Genomic DNA, 18,422 nt, shown 5'->3' with positions numbered 1-18,422 from the left:
ACTAAAGTTTCTGTGGCCCTAAGTAACAGTTCTGTGGCCCTCAGTAACAATTCTGTGTCTGTCCCTGAGTAACAATTCTGTGGCCCTAACTAAAGTTTCTGTGGCCCTAAGTAACAGTTCTGTGGCCCTCAGTAACAATTCTGTGTCTGTCCCTGAGTAACAATTCTGTGGCCCTAACTAAAGTTTCTGTGGCCCTAAGTAACAATTCTCTGGCACTCAGTAACAATTCTGTCTGTCCCTGAGTAACAATTCTGTGGCCCTAATAACTTTCTGTGGCCCTAAGTAACAGTTCTGTGGCCCTCAGTAACAATTCTGTGTCTGTCCCTGAGTAACAATTCTGTGGCCCTAACTAAAGTTTCTGTGGCCCTAAGTAACAATTCTCTGGCACTCAGTAACAATTCTGTCTGTCCCTGAGTAACAATTCTGTGGCCCTAATAACGTTTCTGTGGCCCTAAGTAACAATTCTCTGGCACTCAGTAACAATTCTGTCTGTCCCTGAGTAAGAATTCTGTGGCCCTAACTAGCGTTTCTTTGTCCCTAAGTAACGATTCTGTGGCCCTCATTAACAATTCTGTGTCCCTGACTAATGGTTCTCTGTCCCTAAGTAACGTTTCTCTGTCCCCAAGTAACGTTTCTGTGGCCCTAACTCTGTCCCTAATACAGAGCGGTCTGCCTCTGTTCAATGACTGCAGGCAAATGAAGAATTCCAAATGGCCGCTATTTATAGCTCGACCATTACACAGTGCTGGCTGGCTGGCTGCTGATTGGCTGATGCGATCACATGTCATTGAGGAATGCATTATGGGTCAGCGCGCCTTGTCTGCGCGCCTTCCCAGACATCCCCGCTCCGTCGCCGCACATGTCCGCCGCCATTTTCGGAAAAATTTCGATTCGCGCGTCCGAAGTAGGCTATTTTTCGGATTCGGCGCGAATCGAAATTTTTCCGATATTCGACTCGAATTCCACTTCGGCTACTTCGATTCGCTCATCTCTAGTGATTACCTATGGATGGCTCTGGGAAGCAATACGTCATGTTTGGAAGTATGGGATACCTAAGGATTGATGGCCAATTGAATTATTTCTCTTAGAAGGCTTTTTGATCACATATTTAGGGTAAGAGTATTCACTCTAGCCACATAGAAGTGTTCACGGAAAAGTGTTTATATTGGAGTGTACACGGAGTGCCTCACTATTTCACGTGTTTTCACATTGTGTTTTTATATTGTGTTTTCACAATTTTTCACATATGTATATATGGTTTTGATCATTGATGCATTGAGAATAATACATTATCCAGTTTTTTTTTTTTGGAGGTACACATATTTTGGGATCCCTGGTTACTGTCACATCAGTTATATGATGATGCTGTATTGCACTGGTAACAGTATGTAAAAAAAAAATTGTGAAACTTTTTTTTCTCATTTTCCAAAAAATTATGGAAAAAAAATTACAACTTCAAAAAAGTTGCCATGAGTATAACTAAATATCTTGGACTCTCTACTTTGCAAAAAGGATCATATGGGGGATATCTGTATTGTGATGACATTTCTGGGCCTCAAGAATTTAGATTGTCCGTCAGTACTTTTTCAGATATACAGTGGGGCAAAAAAGTATTTAGTCAGCCACCAATTGTGCAAGTTCTCCCACTTAAAAAGATGAGAGAGGCCTGTAATTAACATCATAGGTAGACCACAACTATGAGGGACAAAATGAGAAAACAAATCCAGACAATCACATTGGCTGATTTGGAAAGAATTTATTTGCAAATTATGGTGGAAAATAAGTATTTGGTCACCTACAAACAAGCAAGATTTCTGGCTCCCAAAGACCTGTACCTTCTTCTTTAAGAGGCTTCTCTGTCCTGCACTCATTACCTGTATCAATGGCACCTGTTTGAACTTGTTATCAGTATAAAAGACACCTGTCCACAACCTCAAACATTCCCACTCCAAACTCCACTACGGTGAAGACTAAAGAGCTGTCGAAGGACACCAGAAACAAAATTGTAGACCTGCACCAGGCTGGGAAGACTGAATCTGCAATAGGCAAGCAGCTCGGTGTGAACAAATCAACTGTGGGAGCAATAACTACAAAATGGAAGACATAAAAGACCACTGATAATCTCCCTCGATCTGGGGGCTCCACGCAATATCTCGCCCCGTGGGGTCAAAATGATCACAAGAACTGTGAGCAAAAATCCCAGGACCACACGGGGGACCTAGTGAATGACCTGCAGGGAGCTGGGACCAACGTAACAAAGGCTACCGTCAGTAACACACTACGCTGCCAGGGACTCAGATCCTGTAGTGCCAGACGTGTCCCCCTGCTTAAGTCCACATATAAGAGGCCGCAGGGACAGGATAAACAGTATATCACGTGGTCAGTGGAACTCCACCCACTCTTCACCTACCGCCACTTCTTCTCCTTTTTTAGGCCTAAATTCCCCCCATTGAAAATGAAAACACACAGAGGCTGTAGGGGGGGACGAAGTAAACACCGCACCACACACCAAACACAAACATCGCAAACTGTAAAAATCTTCAACCTATCGAACCATCAATTATCAGACACTGAAATCTCTCTGCTTAATCGGGGTCTAAACTTTGCCCCCACCTCCCCACCAAACCTGTTCACACTATTCAAAGACCTACACAAATTGTTTTGCAACCTTACCCTAAAGAGATACTTTCACATTCAATCCATAAAAAAACAACAGACTGGCACCTCATCTGACATGGAAGATACTAATCTCCAAATCCACTTACCTCAAATTAACCAAAGATCTGCTACCTGAATTTAAACAAGAAGCCCTACTACTAACAAACACGGCTTTACTTGAGGGAGTCATCACTAAACAGGAAGCCTCCTTTTTATCCAAGGACTTCTATAACACCCCGTACGTCTACTTTCTACCCAAAGTTCATAAAAACCTTAATAACCCACCAGGAAGACCAATTGTAGCGGCTACAGGAAGCATTGCCAGTGGATGTTCACAATACATTGATCACATCCTACAACCACTGGCACAGGCCCAACATTCATACATCAGAGAAAGTGGACACTTGTTATAATTGCTAAAAACATATACATGGGAACCTGATTATTGTTGGGTCTCACTGGATGTTTGCTCACTGTACACTTCGATATCACATGACGTAGGCATTACTGCCATCCAACATTATCTATCCTTGGATCCATCACTCAATCCCATACAATCATCCTTTATAATAGATGCCACCACCTTCTGTCTCAAACACAATTATTTTACATTCAACAATGATTTTTACCTACAAACACAAGGCACGGCTATGGGAGCCAACTTTGCACCCTCATACGCCAACCTAACTATGAGCTTCTGGAAGGACACATACATATGGCGCAACAACCCCTTTGCCTCACATATCATCTTCTATGGCCGTTATATAGATGACATCATTGTCATTTGGGATGGCCCTACAACACACATAGACCAGTCTCTAACCCATTGTAATACCAATCCTTTTGGTCTATCCTTCACCTCCATTCACCACAAAGACACGTTAGTATTCCTTGATCTTGAACTATACCACGACAATCTCAACATATACACAAAGAATCGTTTTAAACCCGTATCTGGCAACTCATACCTTAACTTCAACAGCTGTCACCATCCCAAATGGATCCAGAATATACCTAAAAGACAATTCTGTCGCCTTAGACAAAACTGTACCACAGACTCGGATTACAACCTCCAGAGTGGCATCCTAATCAAGAAATTCCAAGACAAAGGTTATCCACACGATTTGGTAAATGATGCCTACTCCTTCTACCGAGAGGGCAGATCCCCAACACACAACAGTACAGAACCCTTAAACCAAGTAAGATTCATAACCAAGTTCCATAAACACTTCCACAAACTGGAATCCATCATTAACAGGCACTGGCCAATATTATTGCAAGACCCTCACCTTGTAGACATTCTGGACAAGAAACCCAAATACACTTACCGCAGAGCCACCATATAACCCCCCCACCAACACATTCAATTCACTTAGCCTCATACCTATTGTAGGTATGTACAAATGTAAAAAAGGTCTGTGCAAAACTTGCCAATTCGTTAAACATGGTCAGAAAACTTTCATCACAAAAGGCAAAACCTACACATTAAAAGAATTTTATAACTGCTCCACTGACCACGTGATATACTGTTTATCCTGTCCCTGCAGCCTCTTATATGTGGGGCGTACCATCAGACCCCTCCATGCCAGATTCGGAGAGCACAGACGCCTCATAGAAGATGGTAAGGACAAACACAGTGTCCCCCGTCACTTCCTGGAATACCATCATAAATCCACTGACGGCCTACAAGTCTAGATTTTAGAATCTATCCCCAAAAGTCTTTCAGAGTCTGAACGCTTTAATAAACTCTGCTCACAAGAAACTTATTGGATATTTATACTAGACACACTATCCCCGGGGGGGACTTAATGAGGAATTAGACATCAACACCATACTATAAACCCTTTTACAATTTCATTTACTATACTATATTTTCTTTTGCTTCTTATACTTTCTTGCTTTTTATTGCTCTCTTAATTTTTAATGTTTAATTTTTTTTTCATTATTTGTTTATTTTCTGTTGTGTATCTTTTCATTTTATATATTTATTCATTTTTTATTTTTTATTCTCCCAATTTATTATTCTGTGAATTTAAATTCGATCAATCTCAATTTTTATTCTAAATTTTACTTTTATTTTTATTTTTGTTTTTTATCTGTATTTTTATTATTTATTATTTTTTTTATTATTATTATTTTTAGTTTGTTTAGTATTTGTTTAGTACTTTTTATACATTTTTCAGTTTATATTCCATCCCATTTCTATATTAATTAATTTTTTACTTCATATTAATTTTACTTCATTCAAATTGTTATTCATATCCAACACTATGTTTATTCTTAACCTTCATTTTACAATCTACACCATTCCCTTTACTGATATCTAAGGGAGGATTATGCATAGAACCCCCCCCCCCTCTTTTTTTATCATCCTCACTATTACCATTATTTAGTTTATTGTTATTCCATCGGTTATAATTACTATGCCCACCACCTCTATTAAGTCCTTAATCACTATAATCCAATTATCATCACACCATTTTCAACCATATGGGCTATTTGTCATACCACTGTTACTTGTTATTTACTATTCATTATTTACTAAATGTACCACTGTTATCCCATGTTGATGTATCACTTTTGCAAGGCGATCCCCTTATTTTTATTTTACTTTTTATGATTTTTTTTAAAATCTATTTTTACTAAGCATGTGATTAATTCTAGCTTATCAATTGACTTACTCTTATTAATTTAAATTTTTTCAATATTTTCAAGTATTAATTTTTTTAATTTTTTCAATAATAATTTTTTCAACAATAATTTTTTCAACATTATTATCTCAGATTTTCCAATTTACACAATATCTTAGTTTTCTTACAGTGTGCACACTCTCACACGTAACCCCCCCCCCCCCCCTTGGTTTTTAATCACATCATGTTTCTTCTTTGTTATTTTTATTTTTATTTATTTTTCATTTTATTTTTATTTTTCTATTTATTTATTTTTCTTATTTTTCTTTTTCTTTTTGATTTTATTTTTACCATCCTTTTCCTTTTTACTTTATTTCATTTTTTCACCCATCTCGTTTACTTTTTTCATTTGTTCACTGTTCCCATCCATTCATCTTCCACATTTAATTTCCACAATTTTTTTCACCTCTTTTTTCATTTTTTTCTTCTTTTGTAAATTTCCCCCTTTTTTTCTCCGTGACTTTCCATCCATTTACATTCTAATCTAATAATCATCTTGCAGCAATGGTTCAATAACTTGTTTAATCACATGTGTACCCATTTGACTGGTTAATTGAAGTGTCAATTAGCCTCCTATTTCCGTATAAAGACAACATCCTTCTTCCACCTCCCCCTGCTTGATAAAGGAGCGCACTTTCACCTTGGCAGGCCAGAGCATGCTCCGAAATGTGTTGCAGTGCATTCTGGGTATCTGACGTCATCACGGCCACGCCGCCGCTGCGTTCCAGCTTGCGTTCCACCCAGCTCTGAAGGGAGGATGTGCATGCCGGCCGGCTCCTCAGCTGTTCCTCTCCAGCCACCACGCTGCTCCAGCGGCACGCTGACTACACTATCCTCCATTCTGATGACAGCTCTTCACCCTGTTCACCCATCTGACCGATGTTACAACCTACTACGGTTTTTTAATGCTTATATCAACCTCAACCATGTGGGTGTTTCTACCTTTCAACCTTAATAAAGTGGTATGCTGCACTTAGAGGCGCTTCTTCTCCTTCTCTTACTCCACTGAACAGCAAGGGGTCATTGGGAAAGTTTTGGAGGCCAGGGATGCTTTGCTTCTGTGTCCAGTGCCTATAGAGACTAAGCAGAAATGTACAAATCACACTTGGTACCATAGGATATTATCTGTTGCTATCTCTAGTAATTCAGTACTGGCTATGGAAAATCATTGTAAGGATACAGCATACAAATGATATGTATGTAAACTCTCCCTATATTACTGGGTTATATACTGCTAGTGTATTTATTCCTACTAAGTACTTTTGGTCAAGTACTCGCTGATACCGAGTACCGATACTTTGCAGTGCGATTTGCAGCAGAAGCGTTGGGGAAACAACATGAGATTCGATTAGGAATGGCACTGCATTCCTGTTCAAATTGCATGCCAATCTTTGCAGTGCGATTTGTGCCCATTCATTTTGTATGGATGCAAATCGCACTGCAAAGCATTGGTTTGGGGTATTAGGAGCATTTTCATGAGTACTTATGACAATACTGATATTGGTATCATCCCTACTAAATTCTATCAGATATGTTAGGCAAGATTTTCATTTTTACATTTAAAATCAAGGTAATTTAAATGTTCTTCAGATAACATGTTCAGAATGTAGTACAATACATTTTAATGAAAGCCTTAGAAGTTAGCCTTCCCAATTATTAAACTGTATACTTTACATAATATTCTAAATATTCTGGATAAAAATAACACAACTGCACACAAGCCATTAATTTGAAGGAAGTTTATTGATTAGAGATTTTAGTTACAGTTAGGAGATTTGTGGCACATATAAAGGAAATGTAAGAAAATCAGAAAAATAATCAAAAAGGTATATTTCATGATTAAATTTTATATTTTTTTTGTATTTTTCATGCATGCTGTCCTATTCACTACGTTTTGAAGTTCAAAATGCACCTAGAAAATAAATGTAAATTAGCCATATCAATAAACAACTAAATATAATGCATTCAGTACTGCAGCATGAAGAATATTTTATGTGTATCTCTTATCTGCACACAAAAACTTGACAAGAAGATTATTCAGATTTAAAGATGTAACTTTGGGTAGTGTTTTGATCAGTAATTAGGTGAAATTCAATGCTTTTAAAAGCAGAGGTCATGTTAACAATATAGCATATGTAGTGAAAAATGAGTTCTTAGTCTCATAGCACTGTATTAATTCATTTCAGATAATATTGAAATATTTGCAGTTCATGAATTTTGAATCCAAAACTTTTTTTAATTTCAATCTTCTAAAACTTAGTGCACTTTCATATTATGATGCCGTTGTAGTAAATACCTTCTCAGAAAAGACAGTGAAGGTTGCTCATCAGAGCACTTGTATGGCAAACTGTGACAATATACCCAGCCTACAGATCCAGTCAATTATTGAGTCATTACTTATGATGGTAATGAAGTCTATGCCTTTTTTGATGCTGAATGTGGTATTGATGACCACAAATGTGATAGTGTTTGTTATGTTGTGCACCAGAAAAACGTATAAAAGGCAGGAAACTGAAAACTGTTATGGTCAATGGCATCACTGATGGGATCCAAGATGAAAATCAGAGGTATTTAGTACCCTCATCCATCATCCATCTCTGCTCAGTTATTATACTACTCTGCTGTGGTTTTCCTATGCTGACCACAACTCACTCATCAGATTTTTGTCACCTTCTCTACCCTATAGAATTTTACAGGCCTTAAATCTACCTATTCTTTTTTGCATCAAGCAAGTTGCTCTGCCTGCTTCTCTTCCTTTCACCCAAAGATGTCTTCTCCACCTCCATACCATGAGCCATTTCCCAGACTTTATTCATTTTCTCATCATCTGTGCCACACTGATTAGAAACCAAATCTGATTTAGACCGAGTAAGGGAACTCATTTGCCAAATTGCAATCCTCCCACCAAAGCCAACACAACACTCCTGTGACACTGGCATCACCCAAAGGAATGAAGGATTTTATGTTTTCAGGATTCAGCTGTCTCTTCCCTTGGAACCCATCTTGATTCCATGTCACAATGTCATAGTCTGGTGGCTTTCCTGCAACTGCAAATGTGTGATGTACTCGTTAACGGTGATTATTGTGGAAATATGAGATTATTCAACTGTCTGGATAAAAGAGGGAAATGCTAACATGTGTTGCATACAGTATGTCAGTCTGCGCACAATTACTGATGCCACTAGCTTCCTTACCCCTTTAGCCATTTTGATTTTAAGTAGCATGGATGTCAGCTTTACCTCTGCTAACGACATGTCCAAAATATATTTTTGGGCGGCATAGTAAATAGCACTGAACTCACAAACTCTAACAGAACAATGAGTGGAAATTCTACTACAAAGTGCTTTAAAGCGGTTCTAAAGGCTGAAGGTTTTTTCAGTATGCAGCTTCCCCCACAGCCTCCCCAATATTTACCTGAGCCCAGTCGCATCCAACGATGTGTACAAGAGCGGCTGCTTTTTGTGGTCTGTGCCTCCTCATTAGCTGAGAGACCATTGATCTTCAAGTGGTTAATAGAGGAACAACTTTTTTTTTTTGCTAGAACAGTTTCTCAGTTTAGAAAACTTTAGCAGCTTTTAGGTCGTAAAACATCAAGCTCAGGACAGCCCTTGGTGGTATACTATGCCTGACAGTGCTGGGTAGAGAGAGCGAACACTAGTGTCAGGCTGGAACTCAGCTGCCTGGGAGAAATATCATAAATCAACAGACAGCTCAGTTTTGATCATTAATACTAACTTAGGCATACAAGTCTTGTGCCTAAAGGTGTCATATTCAATAAAAATGTATTTGCACGGAGTTGCTGACATTTGTGTGCAGTTAGCAACACATTAACATATCACATTTATTGCTGGAACGTGAGGGTAAGCTTTTCCTAAAATAAAGTTTCATTATAAGCCCTTCTGTTTTATTTTCTTGAAGTAAAATCCTGGTAGATGCATCAAAGAAGTATCAAACAAAATATATATAATATTAAACTTACCACAAGGTAATGTCATGAGCTGTTTCCATCCACCCTAACGACCAAGATCTAGTAGACTACCAACTGGGTCGATCTTGGGAACAAAATAAATAAATATATATAAATATATATATATATACATATATACACAGTAACTTAAAAAAGTAAGGAACCATATTGCTTCATGTCACGTTTGCATTGCAATATTTGGACTATTGAAATTTACATAAAATATAGATACTGTATTTTTAAGTTTCAGACTGCAGTGCAAAAATGGAAGACTATGTGATGCCTGATTGAACCACGGGAAAAAGCATTGCCTTTTATGGATTAAGGCCTTAGCTATACTTTATGGTGACATTTTAAGTATCATGATTTAATAAAGACAAGAACCTTTGGATACAGAGGCAGGTAGCAATACAGAAAAGAGGTCGTTCACACTGGTGGCAGTGCGGAATGCCCTCTGAACAGCAATATGCAGTGGATTACTTTTCAGAGGGTGGCATAGCAGCATTTGACAGACAATCCTGCCATTTTTTGGATTTCTGCTTTTTTTTTTTTTTTTTAATATCAAGGGTGATTTTGATTAAAAAAAACTGCACAGCAATCACAAGCCAAGCATTGGGCCCACAATTGCAGTGAGCTCACACTGACTTCAGAGGTGAGTTTCACAGGCATTGCCACCTGTCATACTCTGCGAGCTGAGTTAAAATTGACACAGCCATGCCATGTGTACAGCCCGCATTTGCTGCAATGTTTGAATTTAGGTGGGTGGTGGGGGGAGTTATTGAATGATGGTTCTACCATCTCTTTTTACTTCCCTCCCCGGCCATCAATGTGAGAGCCCTAAAAGGCATGGAAATTCTTACAGTGAAAGATTGGAAACTTGAGTATCTTTGGTTTGGAAAAGACATGTTAGAGGTAATTTAATTAAAATATTTAAATATGTCAAAAGCCAATACAACAATTTGGTGAATTGACTTTTTATTATGAGGACTGTACAGAGTACAAGGGGACATCCGCTGTGTATGGAAGAAAGGAGATTTTATCATCAGTCTAGAAAGAATTTCTTTACAGTAAGGGTGTAAGCTGTAGAATGCTTTACTGCATGATTAATAATGACACAGAAAATGGAATTTAAAAAAGGAATGAATGATTTTTTTGCAACTACTGAAGTCATAAAGACTAAGGTCAGTAGAGCAGTAGTTTGGTCCATGGATTTGATCCAACTGCCCTTGGCATGTCAAGAAAGACTTTTTTTCCTCCTCTGTGGAAATAAAATAGCAACAGTTTCCCAAGGGGTTTTGTTTTTCCTACTCTGAACCAAATCTGCAGGAGCTGATAATGTTTGTATTTGATAGGCTTGTATTTGATAAGTTTGTTTCCTTTAACCCACTGCCTGAGCTGATATTGCATTGTTTTTACACATTAAAATCATTTTAAGCCTGAAAATTAGTTAAAACCCCCAAACTGTATATATTGTCTATAAACAGAGAGCCTGGAGAATAAAATGGTGGTAGTTTCATTTTTTATGTCACATCATTACACAGGTTTATTAAATGCAAATTTTCAGTAAAAAATACACTAAAGTTAAAGTCTAAAGGTTTTTTTTCACCTTAGTGCATTCTCTGCATTAAGCTAAAAAAAAGTCCATAATCAACTTCTCCCAGCCCTTTCTAAATACTTCCTTGAGTCTTTTCTTGATCCAGCATTGTGCCTGAGAGCAGTAGTCCTGCTTTCTCTCTACTCACAGGACTCAGGGGCAGAAGCCATTGGCTCCTGCTGCTGTCAATCACATCCTTTGAAGAGGAAATGGGGGGTGGGGCACATTGTGTGCATCTATAGATGTACACAGCCTGGCTTGAGCCCACACATGTGCCCCAATAGCAAGAGCCTTGCTATGGGGGGCACTCTGAAGGGAGGAGGAGCCGAGAGCACCAGCAGGAGACTCCAAAAAAGGAGGTTCAGAGCCACTCTGTGCAAAACCATTGCAAAGAGAAAAGAAGTATAACATCTTCATTATTTTAAGAAAAGAAAAATGAACCTTTACAACCACTTTATTTTAGTGCACACAAATGCAATATATTAGCCAATCGTTTGGTAAAATATGAAAGATTAGGTGTGGACGTGTGCACAAAACCCCCTGCTGCTACCGACATATGCCATACATCATTGGCAAGGGGTTAAACATGCATGTACAATTTATCTAAATTTATATATTGTACTCTGTCATTATGTAAATTAAAGCCAAACTCTATCACTTTAAATAAGTTCAATTGGACCAGGCTGGTCCAAAAGAACTATTACCTTCAATAATATATGAACCCGCTGAGAGTCCTGAATAAGCTGTATGTAGTATCAGATTCATACAGTATACAGAGCTGTGTTCGGGCAGCAGGACAGGGACTTTTCTTCCCATTCCTAGAACTGGAACACTGCTCAGCCATCCACAGGATGCTTTGTGTTTTCCGAATGAGTGCAAAGCTTCCTCTGATTGGCTGAGATGGAGATCATGACACCATCTCCCTGCCTATCCAGCTCAGCCAATCAGAAGAAACCTTCTATTCATTTAGAAATCATTAAGCTTCATGTGAATGACTGAGCAGCGCTATCTCAGGTGCTGCTAAAACATGGGGCTGTATACTGTATGTAGTTGATGCGACATACAGTTTATACAGTGCTGACAGCGAGACCTGCTTGATCCAATGTAACTATTTTAAAGTGAGAGAAAGCTGGAGTCAGGCTACTTTCACATTGATCGGCCACAAAAACACAGCAAAAAGACGCAGGCGTTTTAACTGCACTTTTGCCGCGTTTTGTGAGCATTTTTTAAAGGACACGCAACTTAAAAGTGCACCAAAAACGCTTCTCAGAGGCTTTGGTTTTTAGGCGTTTTCCCAGCATTTTCCATTGATTTCAATGGGAAGAGGCATATTTGGGTTGTGTTTTTTAACGCACCAAACATGCCCCAAAGATGCTGCAAGCAGGAGTTTTTACACCGCAGCACAAGTGCAACACCTCAGTGTGAAAACATACATAGATATACATTCACATACATAGGGAAGCATTTTTCCAGGCGCTTCTTTAATGCAAAAACGCTTCAAAAACTCCTCTGTGTGAAAGTAGCCTTAGGCTTTAATTCTGTACTGTTTTCATGACCCTAAAGCAGGGCAGACACAGAATAAAACCTTGAGAGGGGTCTTGTTTAGGACATCACTGTATTTGTGCATTAGTGGATAGAACAACTTTAGAAATTAGAATTGTTGACAGCTTAGATTTAGATAAAACTATGTCTAAAGAGTCTTAGAGAAAATTTGGTTTAGACCAGACTAGTTCTTTAGAAGCAGCGGAGTGTGAAAATCAACATAAAGGTTGGACATAATTATTTTTTCACCCTCATTATCAATGATGCTATTAGGCCTCCCTCACACTATATGTGCAGAAAAACGGATGGAAACTGAAAATTTCACTTGCAGAGACATCAGTTTACATCAATTTTCATGAATGCTTCAATGAGTTTTATACATGTTGGATCCCTGAGCAGAAACAATCTGTACGTGATACTAGTGTAATGGTGTGAACAGGGCACATAGAGAACAATTGATTTTGCTGTGCCCTTGCAGAACGCATGCAGAAAAACTGACGTATGTGCACCATGGTGTGAACAAACCCTTACCCTAGGTTACACCCAGTGGCATCCCAAGGCAGGTGCGGGAGGTGCAGCCCGCATCAGTTTACACCGACCGCACGGGGTGACACCGGACCCGCTCCACGAAAAGGTGAGTTGTAAAGCAAGCCGACGATCCTCGCAGAATGGATCAGATCTGCGGATTGGGGAGAATAATGGATCGGACTCTGATCCATTATGCTCAGTCCTCAGATCCAAACCATCCTACGGAGGTCGTCGGCATGCAACCTATATGGGGTGACACTGGACCTGCTCCAAGTAAAGGTAAGCTGTAAAGAGAGCCAACGATCCCCGCAGGATGGATTGGATCTGCGGATTGAGCATAATGGATCGGAGTCCGATCCATTCTACTCAATCCGCAGATCCGATCCATTCTGCGGGGAATGTCGGAGGGGGTGTCACCAAGTGTTACTGCACTGGGTGACACCAACCCTAGGAACGCCTCTGTTTACACCTATACGTTTTTGCAGCGATTTGCAGAAATGCAGTACAGTCCATTTAACATGATCTCCTATGGGACAGGTTCAAATCTCTGCATTTTTTTATTGGAAAGGGTCAGGGACCTTTTTTGAATGCAAAATTTTGCATTTTTGGTTCCATAGACTTCAATGGGAACACTGTGGAAAAGCATGTATTGCATTTTTGCCACATTTTTTATGCGTTTTTGATGCGTTTTGTGTATAAAATCTGTCTAGCAACTAGAAAAATTATAAAAAAGAAAACAAAAGCAAAACGCATCAAACACGTGGCAAAAAAAGTAAAACATGTAAGTGCAAAAAGGCAAAATGCAATGCAGAAACGCCTCAAACACAACCTGCTTAGGTGTGAACCTAGACTTATTGTTAGAGTGAACTCTGTCTTTGATCATATACTGTTGCTGTAGATAAACTGTACTTAAAGAAATGTTTATACTTTTAGATATGATTTATCCAAACCTAAAGCAGATTATACTTACAATGCAGAATCTCAAAAATAATACTGCTTAAAATAAATAGCTTATGCAAAGCCGTATTTACTAAGGAATGCATTTCAAACTTACCAGCGGACATACAATACCAGCAATCAGTTTGAATTTCTATAATAAAGATAGGATAAGATAAAATAATTAACACACTAAGATAAAGCTATTTAAACAGTGGAATATTGTTTAGGTATTCATGCTGTTACATTTTTGCAGCTGTAAAGAAACATCACATAAATGTAGCACCCTTCTAGTTAGCTAGGGGGAGCTAGCTACTTTTTTTCAGCAAGAAAGGCTGAGTAGTAGCCTGGGCTGAGTCAGAGGGTCAGTTTTAGGCCAGAGCTGAGGGCTTTGCAGGTCAGTTCCCTGATACCTCCCCCTGCTCTAGAAACTTAGAGAAGGTTCTGTAAGCAGTGGGTGGGATGAGGAGGAGCTGGCCTGCACACTTATAGGACACTGGCCAATCCCCAAGCAGGAGGCTTGACATGGGGCCAGGGCAGCCTTTAAGTGTGAAAGAGCCTGCTCAGCAGGAGAAGAGTTCAGGTGGAAGATGTGAGAGAAGGCTGAGATGTAGGAGCCTGGGAGGGGGCCCAGTGGGAATGGGCCTACATACAGGCTGGGACCTTGAAAGAAGGAACACCTTTGGAGCCAGGGAAGGAGCCAGCCCAGCAGAAGGCCTGAAAGCAGCCACCAACCCTATTAGCTCACAGGATCGGACTGAGTGAGTAATCCTACACCCCCTGGGCCAGAGAGGGGGAGAGGGCACTCTGGTGTGAAACCTGACTAGCCCTCATCTGGGACTGTTAACATTTAGCCCTAGTTCACACTAATGTGGTGCGGCAGATCAGATGTGATTTGCACAGGAACCGCACCGCATTCCCGTGAAAATCACATGCAATGTCTGCGGTGCGATTTGAGCCATACATTTTGTATGGCTCAAGTCGCATCTGCACCAAAAAGACGCAGGACCCTTTTTTTCCCTCACCTGATTTGCATCGCATGAGAGTTCACACCCATGCGATACAAATTCTGGTAATCACTCTGTGTTTTGTGATCTGTTTTGGGGTGTCGTTTAACATTGACACCCGTAACAGTTCGCTTGGATACCGTGCAATTGCAATGCAGTGCGGGAAACAAACAGGATTCACTGCATTTCCTACACCGCATTAGTGTGAACCAGGGCTCAAAGTGGCAGCTTCGGATCCCCTTGCCCAGGGATTTCCTCCAGATAGGTGGATGAGAAGAGGATTCATCTAGGGTCTGGGGCAGTACACCAGGAGAGGCTGGAGAGCTCTCCCAGAAGAAAATTTCCTATCCTGCTCTTGTACATAGTTGCCAGGAAATTGTCCCCAGTTTACTGTTCCTTGGGCATCCCATGCATCCCTCTACCCTAAAAAATAAGTTTAAGGACTGTTTAATGTCTATGGAGTGCATTTCTGAGAAAATGCGTGCTGCCTGGCTGTGCAGGACTATAGGAGGACCCAAATCTTCAGCGACTCCTAAGGGCGGAGTGCTACATAGAGGTTACAAGTTTTTATTTTTCTTCAGCTGTAAAGTAGTTAGGCGGAATTTTTATTCTGGAAAATTAAAAAACAAAAAGTGTTTTTTGATTCCTGGTTGCTTTACTCCTAATTTGCCTAATGTAATATTAGCTGTATACAGCAGAATGAGGAATGCATACATAAATCATGAACCAACAGAACATTTTACCGCAGCAATAAGGAGTACTTTCTCAATCAGACCCTGAAGTACTTTTTTGCTAAGTGATCCCAGAAATTTTTCCTTAAAAAATAAAACAAATAAATTAGTGAAATCCTAAAACCACACAGACTGTTAGAGGTTAATACAAAGTAGCATTATTTAATGTGTTTATTGCTTTATATCTTTGTTGTATATTTTAGTTTAGCTTTTTTTGGTAGTATTTCAATAAACAAAAGAAGACCAAAAATTTTGAAAAAAACTCAAGTTTTTCTTGTTGTTGTTCTTTATAAGTGTATGCCTAATGTGTTTTGTTACAATTCTTTGGTGAAAATAACCAAAATTAGTGTATATTATTTAGTCTGTAGGAAATTATAAAGTCCGTAAACTATGGCATATATCTGAAAATTGGTCAGTCCTCATGTACTGACTGCACTGATCTCATTTCTTAAGGCCCAAAAATGTCAGGACAGTACAGATATCCCCAAAATTACCCCTTTTTGGAAAGTAGACAGTCTGCGGTGTTTAGTAAGAGGCATGGCAAGTTTTTTGAAGTTGTAATTGTTTGTCATAATTTTTGAAAATGAAGATATTATAAAAAACTAATTTTCACAATACTATTTTTCAAATACTTTCACTAAGCAGTACAGCGTTATCATATAACTGGTGTGGCGGCGATCAGAGACACTGACTGGTGACCGTGTTGAAAAAAAAATATATTTTTTTTAAAATTATTTATTTAATTACTTTTTTTCTCTTTTTTTAACTATTTATATATATATATATATATATATATATATATAATTTTTTTTTTTTTTTAATGAAACACTGTGGCCACATTTTGCGCATTTTTAGCCACACAATAGGTTTGGCTAAGACAGGAGGTGAGCGGATACCTATTATTTTGCACCGAGAGTGTTCCACGGCACAGAGTTTGACACTAACAAGATTGCAAGCACAGAGTGGACTGTAGTATATTTAATATGCACTTTACACAGTTTTGCACTGTTTGTAGCACTTTTTTAGCACTCTTTGTTCATTGCATTTTCAATTTATTATTTAATATTTTGTATATTTGTTTATATGGTTTTGATATTTAGATGCACATTGTAGAGCGCGACATATATGGTAATATTTATATATATTTTTTATGCACAATTTATGAGTATGTGTATAGTATTGCTGCACTACCTATTTATGGATATTTATTAGGTTTATTTAATTAATCATTTAGCAACAGTTTTTTCACAATAAGGAAATATCACATTTTAGCTCACAAGTATTTTCAAATTTTTTGACAGTAACAGATCTCGTCGCGGCACATGCAAGGCAGCGATCCGAGAGGACATCATATGAAGCCCACCCAGACCGACGAGAGTCCCGCTCAGCCATCATTCTCCTATGGGGATCGGGAACTGGTTAAGTAAGGCAAAATCCAAATGGATTTATGAAACCCTGGTACCGAAAGAACTCAATGTTGATTGAGTGCTTTATCTTAGAGAGATTCTTTAATTCTGTAAATTATATGGATTGATTATGCATATACATCATTTTTACATGATTTATTAAATATACATTTTAGATTACCATATGTTATAATATATATTGTAAACGGGAACCACACTTTGTAACCATTAGCGGGTTCTTTAAATATACACTAGTTAGGATTTCAGGCTGTTGAGCGATGTATCGCTGCACAGAGTAAATATTGCTATATCTATACATGCTATTTATATTCACTCAGTAATTAAGGATGAGTAAGGCTTACAAGTGGACGATGAGAGTGTTGCCATAGATACGTATAAACAGTTGGTATAGACAAAAGACGGCTAGCATCAGCCGACTCCAAACCTTCTGATGAAGCCACGCTCATGGTGTAATGTATAAGGGCTAGGAGCCAATGATGTAGTGTTCCAGATCATGTGACATACGAGGAGAATGTAGAGACACGGAGCAAGCGATGTACTACCAAGGGAATGAGTATGTGAGACATCTGCCTGTGGGAGCTCTTGCTCACAAGATAAGGATTCCATATCCCAAAGGGGATCTATGTGCTGGAATGCTTTTACTATGTCGTGCACCAGTCCAGTGCACATTTTAATGTGAGTGTCTTTCTAGCTTTTCGTTTAAATAAATTTGTTATATACGGAAAACACTATGATATTTTATTATATTCTGGGCATGATGTCAGGAAATTCAAAAGAGAACAAGAGGACATTCCTAATTCAACAGAAGCTAAATCTCCACTACCCTTAAAGGGACAAGCGCTATATAATCAATAATCTAGTAGGTCCATATCTTAAGGTGAGAGGCTGGTGGTGGTGGTTGTATCACAAAAGGTGATGAAGGTGCATGAAGACAGGTGCACTCACTGAGGAATTGGTGTGGTGAACCAGGAACAGTCATTAATGCAGCCACTGAGGACTATTTATTTGTGCATTTATTTATTTCTGTGGAATATTTTGATTACTTTGTCATATTGGAATGTATAGCATATTATTTTAAAGTGGCGGATGTATTTATGCCCATTTATAACTCGTGAATTTAATTAGTGCAGCGTTGGATCCTTTCAATTCTAATATCAGTTTTAGGTGTACTGCCTGGGAAACTGTCTTGTTCATCTTCTCCACTCCGAGCCTCAGTGTGACTTGTGTGGCTATGAGGTCAGGTCTTATTGGTATGATACTAAGGCTACTCAGTCAGCTGCACTAAGTGAGTAAGATAGTTGGTTTAGGGTTGCAGGTTGAAGTATAAATCTTGTCTTGGCTC

At 38.9% G+C, this 18,422-nt stretch overlaps 1 protein-coding gene across 2 annotated transcripts in view; it reads right to left on the bottom strand.

Annotated features, from left to right (window-relative positions):
* Positions 1–7,072: 7,072 nt before the first annotated feature.
* Positions 7,073–18,422, bottom strand: part of LOC149467538 (uncharacterized) — a 40,193-nt gene continuing 28,843 nt past the window's right edge. The window contains exons 12-15 of one of the 2 annotated variants that reach the window (XM_089671499.1): positions 15,666–15,737; positions 14,034–14,069; positions 9,328–9,400; positions 7,073–7,260 (exon numbers count right to left, since the gene is read on the bottom strand). In XM_089671499.1, the coding sequence (XP_089527625.1) occupies positions 9,362–9,400; positions 14,034–14,069; positions 15,666–15,737 (147 nt within the window). In that variant the 3' untranslated portion in view covers positions 7,073–7,260; positions 9,328–9,361. The remainder of the gene's footprint in view (positions 7,261–9,327; positions 9,401–14,033; positions 14,070–15,665; positions 15,738–18,422) is intronic. The other variant, XM_089671500.1, reaches the window with a different exon arrangement.

This window comes from Staurois parvus, unplaced genomic scaffold (genome assembly GCF_062004578.1).
Source record: "Staurois parvus isolate SC_StPar_1 unplaced genomic scaffold, SC_StPar_1.0 ptg000106l, whole genome shotgun sequence".
Lineage (NCBI taxonomy): Eukaryota > Metazoa > Chordata > Amphibia > Anura > Ranidae > Staurois > Staurois parvus.
This window is presented reverse-complemented; position numbering and strand designations above follow the sequence as displayed.